The following is a 13499-nucleotide window of genomic DNA, read 5'->3' on the forward strand; positions in this document are numbered from 1 at the left end:
ATATTGATATCTGATAGTAACACCGGTATTATGCCAGATTTACCAATATTTCATTTTATAATTTTTTTTTATCCGATTACTCGATTAATCGTAAGAATAATCGATAGATTACTCGATTACTAAAATATTCGTTTACAACAGCCCTAATATATATATATATATACAGTGTTCAATATGTACAAGACCATGCCAGATATGGTAGGTTGTTAGGTAGGCTACTGTTGAGAAATATGGACACAACAAAAGGAGAAATTATGAATCATATCAGAATATGTAAAATATTTGACAGATGGCGCTTAAGTCAATATTTAAAATGCTTTTCTAAACAACAGTGTTGGAAGATGTCAGTGATTTTAGTGAAACTTTTAACATAACAGCACAGTTAGGTGTATATGTTTCCTAACTGTGGCTAAAGCTGCTGCTAGCTGGTTTACTCTCCGAAGCTGGTTCCTTTATTTATTTTTTTTATATACTTTATTTTTGATGAGGTTTTTATACAGGGCAAACCATAACAACAAGAAGGAAAAGAAAAATATATACCAATAAAAAAAGGAAATAAATAAATAAATAAAAATAATATCACAACAGCATACATCATAAACAGCACTCAAAAACAGAGAGGTCACCAAGGGAGGGAGACAGCTATACCATACAAAAAGATAAAACTAAAACTGACAGATAACTGACAAACAAGTTAGTGTATGTAAAATTCCATGAAGTGTCAGACAGGTGGGAGTTTCTTTTCAGATTTACCAAGTCCTGCCAAGCCACTCAGCACCAGACTCCTATTATTACACCTAATGATGAAATAATGATACTCAACTTACTCTTGAGTTCCTATACGTTAACCATTTCAACCAATATTTTTTAATTTTGTTTTCCTGAAGTCTTATGGAGAAGGTGAGCATTTCCAATTCACATATTTCTTCTACGGTGGCTGACCAGTCTCTATATGTCGGTGGGCTCCCACTAAGTCACTTTCTTGTTATTGATTTCTTTCCTGCTATCAGTAGTATTTTCAACAGGTACATATACTGAGTGTTGAGTTCATTTGGTAAATTGCTTAAATATATAGTTTTAAAGTTGTGCTCAATTTCAAAACCAAGAATTACACTTATCTCTTTGGTTACCTTGGACCAATAGGAATAAATCAATGGGTAGCCCCAGAAAATATGAAAGTGGTCAGCCATCACATTATGGCCAACAAAGCCCAGATTCAGCTCTGCCAGTGTGGGAAAATGTTCTTTTGAGGGTAATGAAAAACCTAACAATATTCTTCCATGAAAATTAACTCTAACGTCCTGTGCTAGTGGCGGTGGAGTTAATTTGGCATATGTTTAGCCACTCATCGTCTGTCAGCGATATTATTAGTCATAATACCATAATTTGCTTTGTATATTTTGTTTAAATTTCTGGTAATGTTAATACCTAAATATTTCATGGTTTTTGTTTTCCAATTAAATTTGAACTGATTACTTATATCCTCTCGGGGTGAGTAGTGGAAGCACAGGGTCTGAGTTTTTCCAATTTTTAATTTATAACCTGAATAAAGTCCAAATTGGTGGAGGCAGGACATGAGGTTAGGTAGACTGGCATTTGGGTCAGTTAAGGTCACCAGAACACCATCAGTGTATAGACATGTTTTGTATTCTCTTCCCTTAAAAATGATTCCCTTAATTTCTGGATCTTCCCTAATTTTTTGAGCAAGTGGCTCTATAAAAAGTGCAAAGAGAATTGGGCTCAGAGGGCATCCTTGCCGGCATCCTCGTTCCAGAGGGAATGTTCCTGAAAGGCCACCATTTATTTTGATCCGGGCTACTGGCGACTTGTATATTGATTTTAAACAACTTATGACTGTGTAATTAAAGCCAAACCGCTGTAGGACCAGATACCAGATATTCCCATTGTACAGAATCAAAGGCTTTTTCAGCATCAAAACTGATTGCTAAAGATTTCAAATTATTTCTGTTCATGATGTCGAATAAGTGTAACGCTCGCCTCACATTATCCTGTGTACGTCTATTTTTAATAAATCCTGTCTGGTCTGTATCAATCAGTTCGGGAATAATGTTTTCTAGTCTACCGACAATTATTGAAGTGAATATTTTATAATCAATGTTCAAGACCGAAATGGACCGGTCTTGAACATTCACTTTTATCCTTTCCTGGTTTAGGTATAACGGATATTATCGCTTGTTCCCAGGATGGTGGAGTCTCACCTCCTTTAAGCACATGATTAAAACAATTTAGCAACAAAGGTGTTATATAGAACTCCTAAACATTTTATACCATTCAGCTGGTAATCTGTCACCACCTGGTGACTTACTTGTTTTCAATTTTGAGATGGCTTTATCGACCTCTGCCAGTGTTATATCTGCAGATTTCCAATTATTTTTGCTCTATGCCAATTGAGGGGAGATCCAAAGAGTCTAGAAACTGCTTTACTGAGGAAAGGTCGGTTAATTTGGGTTGACTATACAATTTCCTGTAATATACTTCAAATGATTTATGTATTTCGTCTTGGGAGAAACTCATCTGATTGGAAATGGGATTTTTAATGGATCTGTCTAGTTGTTGTTGTTTTAGTCGCCAGGCTAATATTTTTTTTGCTCGAGGTCCATTTTCATAATAAGTTTGTTTTATATATTTGAGACTAAGTATCACCTTATTATTGAGTTTCCTATTTAGCTCCACTTTCATTGCGGCAATTTGCTGTAGCAGAAAAGGGTCTTTGGTTTCAATATGCTTCTGCTCTAAAATGTTTAGCTGTTTTGTCAGGTCATTGAATTGCTCAGTTTTTTCTTTTTTCTTCCTTGATGCCCACATAATAATTTTCCCACGCAGTACTGCTTTTGCCGCATCCCATAATATACTTGGGGACAATTCATTGCTGTTATTAAATTCTAGGTAATCTGCAAATTCCTTGTTAATAAATTCCTCAAATTTATCGTTCAACAAAGCTGTGTTAAGTCTCCAAATTGTTGTCTTAGGATGAGAATCTAAATATAGTGTCAAATATACCCCTGAGTGATCTGACACATCCCTAGTACCAATACTACAGTCTAAGACCCTGTATCTGTCTGCTCTGAATAGGAAAAAAATAGTCAATTCTTGAGTAAATGCCATGGGAGTGAGAGAAAAAGGTGAACTCCTTAGCCAATGGGTGGCATTCCCTCCAGACATCAAATAAGCCAATCCTTTTGATCATTTTCTTTTATATACAGAGATTCCGAGTTGATTTTATTTAAAGGGTTTGAGGAATCCAAGGAAGGATGCAGTTGTGCATTCCAGTCCCCTCCACATATCAAAACACCAGATGTTTCAGCCAATATGAGATCAAGTATTTTATCAATAAAGGTTTTGTCATGTCCTGGAGGTCTGTTGAGTAAAGTTACTTCATTTGAGTCTAGTGTTCCCCTAACCAAAACTAAGCAGCCTTTGTCTGTAATTTGTTTGGATACCTGGAAGTCCACATTATTTGCAACTAATATTGCCACACCCCTAGTGTGTCCATTTGAGTGGGAGGAATAAAATGTCTTTTTAAAAAACCCCTTTTTTTTACATGGTTCTCTTTTGTTAAGTGGGTTTCTTGCCAGAAGATTATTTGTTGCTGTTCTCTCTTCATCTCAGCTATAAGCTTTCCTCTTTTAATTGGATTCTGTAACCCGTGAACATTAATAGTTATAAATTTATATTGCTGTTGGAACATAAATCCTTAAATGAATAAATCCCTCTAACTTACACATCCAAGGTGACCATAACAGTAAAACATTTATAAAAATCAAAAACAAAGAACCTGAAACTTCTAACCTTACAACAGGAACGACTTCCAAAACAAAACGACTCATTAAGGAGTCTTGCATGAAGAGAAAATTCCCCATGAGACTCTTCTCATGGGGGGTCTCTCCAGTGCGAACTGACATAACTCGTGTATAGTCTCAGTGCACGATCAGAGCCCTTAAACCGGCTCCCAAAAACAGTCATGTATTATCTACTTTTTTAAAAATCGGTAACGTATTTCTTGTTAACATTAGCGAAGGTTAAACGAAGGCTTATTATGATAATGTCTGACAGTGTCTCTATACGAAAATATTCGTATCTTAGTCCACATGCTGGATCGAATCACAGTGATTCCTTATCTTACCGCAAGAGTTTTAACGAGCGGCGCTTAGCTTTGAAAAGGCGGCAGCGTCTCCAGCCTCAAGACGAAATCCGCTGAGTTTTTTTCGTGCTCTCTCTCCTTGTGCGTCGGTGTTCCGTTGTTTGGCCTCCGCCGTCACCCATGACAATCTGTCGAATTTCTCCATCGGCGCAATCGGGAGCGAGACCTCTCTTCCTTCATGGCTTCCGCCGCGCTGCTATACGTGATTGGGCCACAGTCAAAAAACATACGGAGCTTAGCTGGCGGCGGGGTTTGGAAACGGAGACCATTTTCTTTCAGAAGTTTTCTGATAGGGGCGTAAGCTTTCCTCTTCTTTTGGGTCTCTGGCGGATAGTCCTGGTCGAAATAAACCCGCTGCTGGATGAGGCGAATCTCTCTTTTCTTCCACGCAGCACAAAGCACCAAATCCCTGGTTCTGAATGCCAGAAAGGAGATCACCACGGAGCGGGGGTTCGCATTCTGCGGTGGTTGGGACCCAAAGCCTGGTGGCAGCGCTGTATAGCTAAATCGATAGCCTGGAGTGACAGCTCAGCCTTAATGAAACCGTCCATAAATAGACCCTTTTCACATGACGTCACACAACTTCCGTTTTGGCTCGAAGCTGTGTATCCTTAGTTCCGGTGTACATAGTAAGTAATGATAAAGTTATATATATATATATATATATATATATATATATATATATATATATATATATATATCTGACAGCATATGTTGATCAGACAGAACACCGGAGCATGGAGTTTACACAGTCTCTAAAACATTTGCCTAAAATAAGATTTGAAGATAGATCACGATTTGCAAACCAATTTTCTCTGACAACAAAATCTAAATTAGACAAAGGCTACAAATTCTTCACCGAACAATACCTGTTTGACTATGAAGGTAGGTATTTTTGTTTTGCGTAACCGTTAGCTTAGCATTAGTGAATTTTGTTAGCTAGCTAACTACGTGACATAACTGTTCCTTAACCAGAACTTTCTACTGTTTTTGAACTATAACGCTTTAGGCTCTAATCTTGATCAGATTCTTAAATTATAGACTGGAGTTGCCACTCATCCCATGAAATAGGGGTTTGTTTGTTATAAGCAGAGATGTCCGGTGCCGCCGCTGCTTTGCAATGCCTTCCTCTAATCGGACCACTTTTTCGGTAACGAATAATCTAACGAGCTCATATTTCAAATCCAGTAATCAGATTAAAGTTATTTATCCAAATCACTGCGCATTAATATTTTCTTTTGTATTTATTTTTTATTCCTTCTGTGCGTCTTTGGGAGAGACTCTGTGACAGTTAGCAGTGACAGAAACATGAACAGTGCATGGAGATGCGCATTTTGTTGCTGGAAAAACAGAAATGTCGTCAAGCCCAACTGTTATTTGTGGCTTTTGTCTTGTTTTTTCTAAACTCATAAAAAATAATGATTCACCGGTCGCGTTTTTTGGGGGACTTGTGTTTGAACGTGAAGTTGCTCATTTGAGCTTGGAAATGAGCAGAGATACATAATCAGCCCCAGAATATTTAAAATACTATTCTAAACAACGTTGTTGGAAGCTGTCCTTTATTTTCCATTAATACAGAAAACCTCTAAACGTTACATCACTGACAGGCGGCGGTGTATATGTTTCCTAACTGTGGCTAAAGCTGCTACTAGCTGGTTTACTCTCCGATCGGAGGCTGGTTCCTTTGAATACAGTTGGAGAATGGTAAATTGACAATGACTAATAACGGTTATCTAACACGTAGACACTGTTTTATAAAATACAGAAAGTGAACCTCTAAACGTTACAGCGCTGACAGAGAGTATGTTTTTTCCTAAATGTGGCTAAAGCTGCTGCTAGGTGGTTTACTCTCCGATCGGATACTGTTTATTTTGTACACAGTTAGAGAATGGTGAATTTACAATGATTAATAACAGCTATCTAATACTTAAATGCTGTTATTATTAAACTTACCTTTTATTATATCCTTAAGATTATGAGAATGCTGGAATTTTTCAGCTTGGTTCCCAAGGCAAAATCACACCGGAAGTAAAGATACCCAGTTTTGAGTTATGGCGGCCATTGTCTGACGTCACTGTGAAAAGGGTCTATTCCAACAGATTGTCTCCCTCTGTGTCTTCCGTACACACGGATGTTGTTTCTACGTGAGCGTGCTTCTAAATCAGTCAGTTTGGCTTGAATTTTATCTTGGTTGTTTATAGTTTGAGACAGCACCTCTTTCGCCGCCGCGTCCACTCCTCCATTTCTGCCAAACGTTGTAACGACTCCTCTGCTCTCTTTTGGTTCTCTTTTATGTCCGACACAATTTCGTTTAGTTTTCCATTAATCTCCTCTTGGAAACTTCTTAAATCTCTCTTCATGTTGGTGGAGAAGTCGTAACGAAAGTAGCACAGCTCTTCCTTCACGTCTGCACGGATAGCTACAATGCTAGCCTGAAGCTCTTCCATAGCCATGTGCTGGTCAGATACGCCTTCGTCAAATAGTGAAATTCGCTCGCCTGTTTCGTCTGTCTGTTTTGATTTAACGTTACTTTTCGATGCCTTTCCCCTTTTCATCATAAAATAATCTGTCTTATTGGGTTAAATTCAGCTCTGGCAACGGGGAATTAACCGACCGAGTAGGGAGCTCTGGTTCAATGCGTCTGTTCACCTCAGCGCCATAACAGGAAGTCAGGCTGGTTCCTTTAAATGCAGTTTGAGAATGGTAAATTGACAATGACTAATAACGACTATCTAACACTTAAATACTGTTTTATTAAAGTTGATACAGAAAGTGAACCTTTTAACAATACAGCACTAACAGACAGCGGTGTATATATTTTCCCAACTGTGGCTAAAGCTGCTGCTAGCTGGTTAACTCTGATCGGAGGCTGTTTTTTTTTTATACACAATTAGAGAATGGTGGATTGACAATGAGTAATAATAGCTTTCTAACACTTAAATGCTGTTGTTATTAACCTTACCTTTTATTATATCCGTAAGATAATGAGTATCCGTGAATTTTTCAGTCAGGTTTCCCAAAGCAAAATCACACCGGAAGTAAAGATACACCTCTTTGAGTTATGGCGGCCATTGTCTGACGTAACTGTGAAAAGGGTCTATTGTCATCACTCTTCCCCCGTATACCGCACCCCTGATTAAGATTACTAAATACATCCCATTTAAATCAATATTATTACTGATTATTCTGTATAGTATATGCATGCAGTTCAGATAAGCTTCCCTCTGACATGGACCTGCTCAAACATATTTTGTCCAGCCCCAAAATTGTTCTTAAGAAATTTTCTTGTTTATTGTCCCCCCCAATAATGAAATGGGATTTCTGCCCTTGTTCCTTTAATATAGTCTTGGGAGAAGACCTCATTACCTTCATGATGAGCTGCTTCTCTGGGATTGCCGAACACTGTTTGTAATCCCTGTGGTTTGGGAGCTTCTCCACAAACAGCCTGAACAAATGAAAACTGAAATTAACTTCCTTCTAGTTAAAGGCCATCCCTGGCACACAGGCATGCCCCCGCAGGTGCTCCTCACGTGATGAGCTTGGTGTAGAGGACATATGCATTCTCCAGACTGCCCTCCTCCAGGTAAACAGCTGCCATGCGCTCCATCTCCACTCCGGAGCGGAAGTAGCGTCTGGGTTCGATATCCTCATTAATCTCTATGCAGCATCCCATTTTTGCCAGAGCTCGCACACGCTCTGCTGCTGTCAGCGTCACGTCAGTGTAGTCTGGTTCCGCTGCCAGCTTCTTCTGTGAAACAGAAATCAAAAAGAAAGATTTAACCCTAATCATGGAAGCTTTTACAGTAACCATGGTAACCATAACAACAGCATGCACAGAGAAAAGAATTACTATCTGTGTTTGAATGGTACACTGAATAGTTTGAATCACAAACACTCAGCTGGAACCCTGTTTCCTTCCAGATCAATTGAAAGCATGTATGCGGTGATTGTTCTTCAGTTCATTAAAGTGAAGAGAATGATGTGTCATTCATCCACACAGAGAGGGCCCTCAGAGTAGGAGACCTGGTGGTTTAAAGGATCAAAGATGTATGTTAAAAATGGGGCATCGAAGGGGAAGAAATAAAGTCATGAAGCAATTGTTTTTCAGGCTTGAAAGGGGCTGCTGCCTGTGCTCTCCAGCTTTTGAATTGGTTTATCCTACAGGAAAGAAATATATAAACATTCAAGGTTTAAATAACAGATAGGCTTATGAATAAAAATAAATACTCAAACTTACCTAGCAAATTTAAACTAGCTTAAAGTGTAACTAACTCCCAAATTAACTCTTTGTTTTGCTGATAAACTGTCTAAATAGGTTGTTTAAGGTATTTTGTTAAATCAACTTACATCATGTTATAATGTTATTCCCTCATCAAAAACATACCTGGAATGTTGTTATGATTCTTTCAAGCATGGCTGGCTACAGGAGCGTACACTTTGTACCAGAGTCCACAAGTTCAAATAGGAAGACTGTGAACTACCAGATCTATCTGCTACTGACCAACCAGAGACTCAGTCAGTACTGAGAAGTCAACCTGTAACTGTGATATTGGAAAAATTACACTGCTCTCCTTCAAATTGGTATAAGGATATTAACACACTAACTGTGGCCCAAAAATTACACATGGAAAATCAAAGAAAACGATCAAACTTAAATTATACACATGGACCTGCTCAAACATAATTAAATGTCTCAAGATTTTGATGTTGATATGCAGGCTGAATCCGAGCTCTGCTGCTGCACTATAAGCTGGTATTGCAAGGGGTACTTAAACCAAAGTTTTGGAACATTTCTCCGTTTGAAGCTATCAGAAATCCTTAAGAATCTCTGAATGTTTCCTGACAGGTCTGTAAAGTAACTTTCGTTTGTAGCACTGGACAAAAAGTTGTAGCACCAGCACAAAATGTCTCTAAAATCTCTGACAAACACTAGTGAATACAAAGAGAACACAATAAGAAGATATATCTTGAAACGTGTTTGTCAGTGAACATGCATACAAAATAACCTTTTTTATTTCAAATTAGAATAGATATGTTTGATGCATAAATGTGAGAAATGTGTCCAGTTTGAATCATACTGCAGTAAGTATACTGTAAGTCAGACCTTTAGAGATAACTTATGTTATAAGTTACATGCATATAACTTATAACATATAAACATATTTTCCTACCAGAACAGGAAACACACTAGATTTGGTTTGCACTAATATCAAGAAGGTCTTCAGAGCAGCTCCCCTGCACTATCTTGGCTCTTTGGATCATCTTTCAGTTCTGCTCATACCAGCATACCAGCCACTGCTCGCTATGCACAACCAACACATGGTCGTAGGGGAGTATGCAGCATCTGTGTCACACTACAGCCAGTGGTGTATGGAGAAGGTTACAGCAACAAAGTCAATGTTGTCAATGTCAGTCTGATTATAAAGCTACTATATAATCAGACTGACTAGTAAAAATGCCAGTGTTGAATTAACAACTAAAAGTGTCTATATGTGTCCAAGTCAGCTAGTGTTAAATTCAACAATACGGAGTGTCACATTAACACGGTGCTGGTGTTAAAATATATTAAAAGTAACACCAGTGTAGTGTTAATCACAAAACATAATGTGGTGTTAAAAAAGTAAATAATTGACCCACAAGGTGTTGATATCAATCAAATCCAGTGGAAAATATTCAAAACAATACACAGAAATGGAAAGTTTAGCTTTTCTTAAACCCATTTCAGTATTATAGACCAATGTTAATTTAACAAAAATATGGGTGTCAATCTTTTAACACTTTCAGAAGTGTTACTTTAACACCTGCTGACTTGGACACATATAGACACTTTTGGGTGTTAATTCAACACTGGCATTTTTACTGTCTAAAATCTTTCCATGACAAGATAACATTAGCTGCCTTAATGAGCTGAACAACTTCTTTGGAAGGTTTGAAGCCCTAAATAAAACCCCTGTGAGGAAAGCTACCCGTCACCCTGTGAACAGGCTCTAAGGTTCGAAACATCTGCTGTGTGAAAGTCCCAGGCCTTGACACAGCTGCAGGTCCTGACAACAGTCCAGCAAGGCTGATCAGAGTGTGCAGACCAGCTAACCCATGTGCTCACAGACATCTTCAATACATCACTGTACTAGAACATTGTCCCCTCATGTTTTAAGTCATATATAATTATTCCAGCGCCCAAGAAACCAACCATCACATCTTAATGACTTTCTCCCCGTAGCACTAACATGTACTACCATGTAGTGCTTCGAGAGGGTGGTTAAGGACCACATCATTTCCATACTGCCTCCATCATTTGACCCATTCCAGTTAGCATACAAGCCTAACTGCTCCACTGAGGATGCCATCTTTACTGCTCTTCATCTGAGCCTGGTACACTTGGAGGAGAGGAACACCTGCGTGCGGATACTGTTCTTGGACTTCAACTCAGCATGTAATACAATCATCCCCCACTATCTGGTATGCAAGTTGGTCCCCTTGGGCCTCAACACTGTACTGTGCATCTGGCTGCTGGACTTCCTCACTGAAAGAACTCTGTCTGTCCGTGTGGGTTATAACACCTCCAGTATCATTTCTTTGAACACTGGCTCCCCAGGGCAGAGTCCTGAGCCCCCTGCTGTTTACTCTGATGACCCACAACTGTCGTCCCAATCTTAACACCAACCACATCATGAAATATGCAGACGATACAACTATTCTCAGCCTGATTCAGAAGAACAATGAAGTGGATTACAGAAAAAAGGTACAACATCTTGTGGACTGGTGTAGAATAAACAACCTGCTCCTGGACATCAACAAGACAAAAGAGATAATTGTCGACATCAGGAGGTGTCGACCCAACCACACCCCAGTCCTCATCATCAACATAGCAATTGAAAAACAAACAGAAATCGTTCAGGAAAGTGAAGTAAAAATAAACAATTGGGATAATGTGGTAGCATAAGTGGAGATGTGGTTGTGTTCAGATTTAACCAATTGTATTCAAACTCATGTTAAATTGGAGTCAGCACACACAACACACAAAGTGATCAAACCAAAATAAAGTTAAGCTGTTCTAGAGGGGTTAGGGGTTGAGAGGGCTGTCCACAGGCAATGCCCTCACATTCTGTTACATTTGGAGCAGTTTTGCAAAAAAAGACTGGGCAAAAATTACCACATTGCCATGTTGATTGGCTCCTACCCAAAAAGACTGAGTGCTGTAATAAAAGTCAAAGGTGTTTCAACAAAGTATGAGTTTAAGTGTACATATTTATGCAACTAGAATATTTTAAGTTTTTTATTTTATATGTTTCCCCTTTATAAGGATCCATGATTAATTGCCACAATCTACTGTATTTGAGAAATATTTATTGTAGATGTAAAAACAATACAGTAATAATACTGCATTGTAATAAAATAATGTCACATGAATGTCGCCATGTTGTTCACGCTGCAATGCATTCTGGGTAAATGACATCTAAAGGTCCAACTGTGCTAGCGCCATCTAGCCAATGCAGCGATGAGTAACGTATTTTAAGCCTTTTCGAATTGAACGAGAGAGTGCTGAAATTGATGGGATCTAAAAACAGTTCATGAAAATGAGTATGGGGGTATTTTTCTGCCATAATTCAAGAGCACACATTTTCAGCCTCAAAGCAATTCAGCGTTTTTCACTCTCTAGCCAACAGGAGCGGGGTTTAGGCGTTTTGCGGATAAAAACTGTTGGCATGCATTTGTTTTTGTCTGGTGAAGGTAACGATCACCTGTTAAGAGACTTCATCAGTTTTGCTTGTACATATGACTTCTGTAGAAAAATGTTGGAGCACAAATGTAGGTCTTTCGGAAGTTGTGTTCGGCTCCAGCTCTTTCCCACTGTGCTCTTCTATTTTTTTCGGGAAATGATCCAGATTGACCTGTTTTGTTTTGTTTTTAACTACAGCCAACAGTGACGCAGTGTGGCATTATCTAAAATTACACCAGTCAAACACAATATGATAACTCAGGTGAAATTGGCCTTACTGATTCCAGTTCAGAATGAACCAAAACCCATCATGTGAAAAAATTGTGACCCCTATTAATGAAAAATATAACAAAAGATACACATTTTTTGAAGTAATTATGAGTTTTGCTGCATTACAAACAGCAATTTTGAAGTAAATAGGACAATTTCAACATATTTAGGCCAACATATACAACTAATCCTGGATGCCTGTAAAGGTTTCAGTTTGTTTTTCAATTGATGATAGATAATATTAAAGGTGGAAAAAGTCGTGACCATATTTGTCTTGCTGTCATTTTTTACATCATTAAAACCTGGTATTTGAATCAGAATCAGAAGAATTTTATTGTCATTGTCAGAAAGACAACGAAATTGCAGTTTCAATACAACCATCCATTACACAACAACATGGGGGGCCGGAATTGGGAGAGGGGGGATAGTTGGCTGAGGCCTCGCAGCCCGACAGGCGCCGCCTTGCAGAGGAAATAGGAAAAATAAGAAAAACATCAGGTAAGGAGAGGGAAAAAAACAGCCTGTCTCACACTCTGCTCTTTGAAGGCAGAGTATGAGATGAAGAAAAAAACCTCAGCACATAAGAACATATAAACACATACAGACAAAACAAGCCGGGTACAAGGAGGAGGTGTGACATGCATACGGGTCTCATGTGAGTTATGTGTGTGTGTCACACCATGAACCCTAACTGAAGCACGTGATTGTCTGTGATTGTCTGTGAGTATGATGTCAGAGTTCACCACCAGCTTATCAGTTCAGGGCCCACAGATTTTCTCAGGGAAAGGAGGGCGGGGGAGCAGCAGAACAGAGCCTTCTTTGGACGTAACAACCAATTTGTTTAGGTCAGGCTGACATCAGTTTACTGCCTTTCTTGAAAGTCTCGCTGGTGCTTCTCAATGGCAAATCCAAACAGCCAAATTTAGGGTCTCCCACCTGATTCAAGTGAACAGCGTTCTCCAAGGTCACACCATATCCATTCTGAGTCCCAGATCCGGTGCCCGGCCACAATTCAGTTCCAGGATTGAACCCAATCTACAACTCAGCTCCTGTATCATGTCAGTCTGAGTGTTGATCGCTCTGCAGATCCCATCAACCGTACCCGGCAGCCTTGAAGTGGCCAAAACGGTCACTGGCATCTTACGAAATTTCCGATAAGCCAGGCAGCGCCAACTTCTCTAAGCAGAAAACCTGTTATCATAAATCCAATCATGTACACATCTTCAACATCCTCAACTGACAGCGTCATCAGACACACGGTCTTCCACTTCCATCCAGAATCCATCGTGTATCCAGCGAAGAATGTCCCGTTGGGACATGAGAGTTCCCCTTTACCCGGTTTCCCAG

At 39.1% G+C, this 13499-nt stretch overlaps 1 protein-coding gene and 1 long non-coding RNA gene across 3 annotated transcripts in view; one reads left to right on the top strand and one right to left on the bottom strand.

Annotated features, from left to right (window-relative positions):
- LOC148153795 (uncharacterized) overlaps positions 1-13499 on the top strand; it is a 186741-nt gene that overhangs the window by 76906 nt on the left and 96336 nt on the right. The gene's annotated exons all lie outside the window — the stretch shown is intronic.
- Positions 1-13499, bottom strand: part of stambpl1 (STAM binding protein-like 1) — a 91131-nt gene that overhangs the window by 23288 nt on the left and 54344 nt on the right. For both annotated transcript variants that reach the window (XM_088016463.1, XM_088016462.1), the window contains exons 3-4: positions 7693-7910; positions 7529-7607 (exon numbers count right to left, since the gene is read on the bottom strand). In XM_088016463.1, the coding sequence (XP_087872589.1) occupies positions 7529-7607; positions 7693-7910 (297 nt within the window). The remainder of the gene's footprint in view (positions 1-7528; positions 7608-7692; positions 7911-13499) is intronic.

This window comes from Poecilia mexicana, unplaced genomic scaffold (assembly GCF_051168715.1).
Source record: "Poecilia mexicana isolate PSO_F unplaced genomic scaffold, ASM5116871v1 scaffold_19, whole genome shotgun sequence".
Taxonomy (NCBI): Eukaryota; Metazoa; Chordata; class Actinopteri; order Cyprinodontiformes; family Poeciliidae; genus Poecilia; species Poecilia mexicana.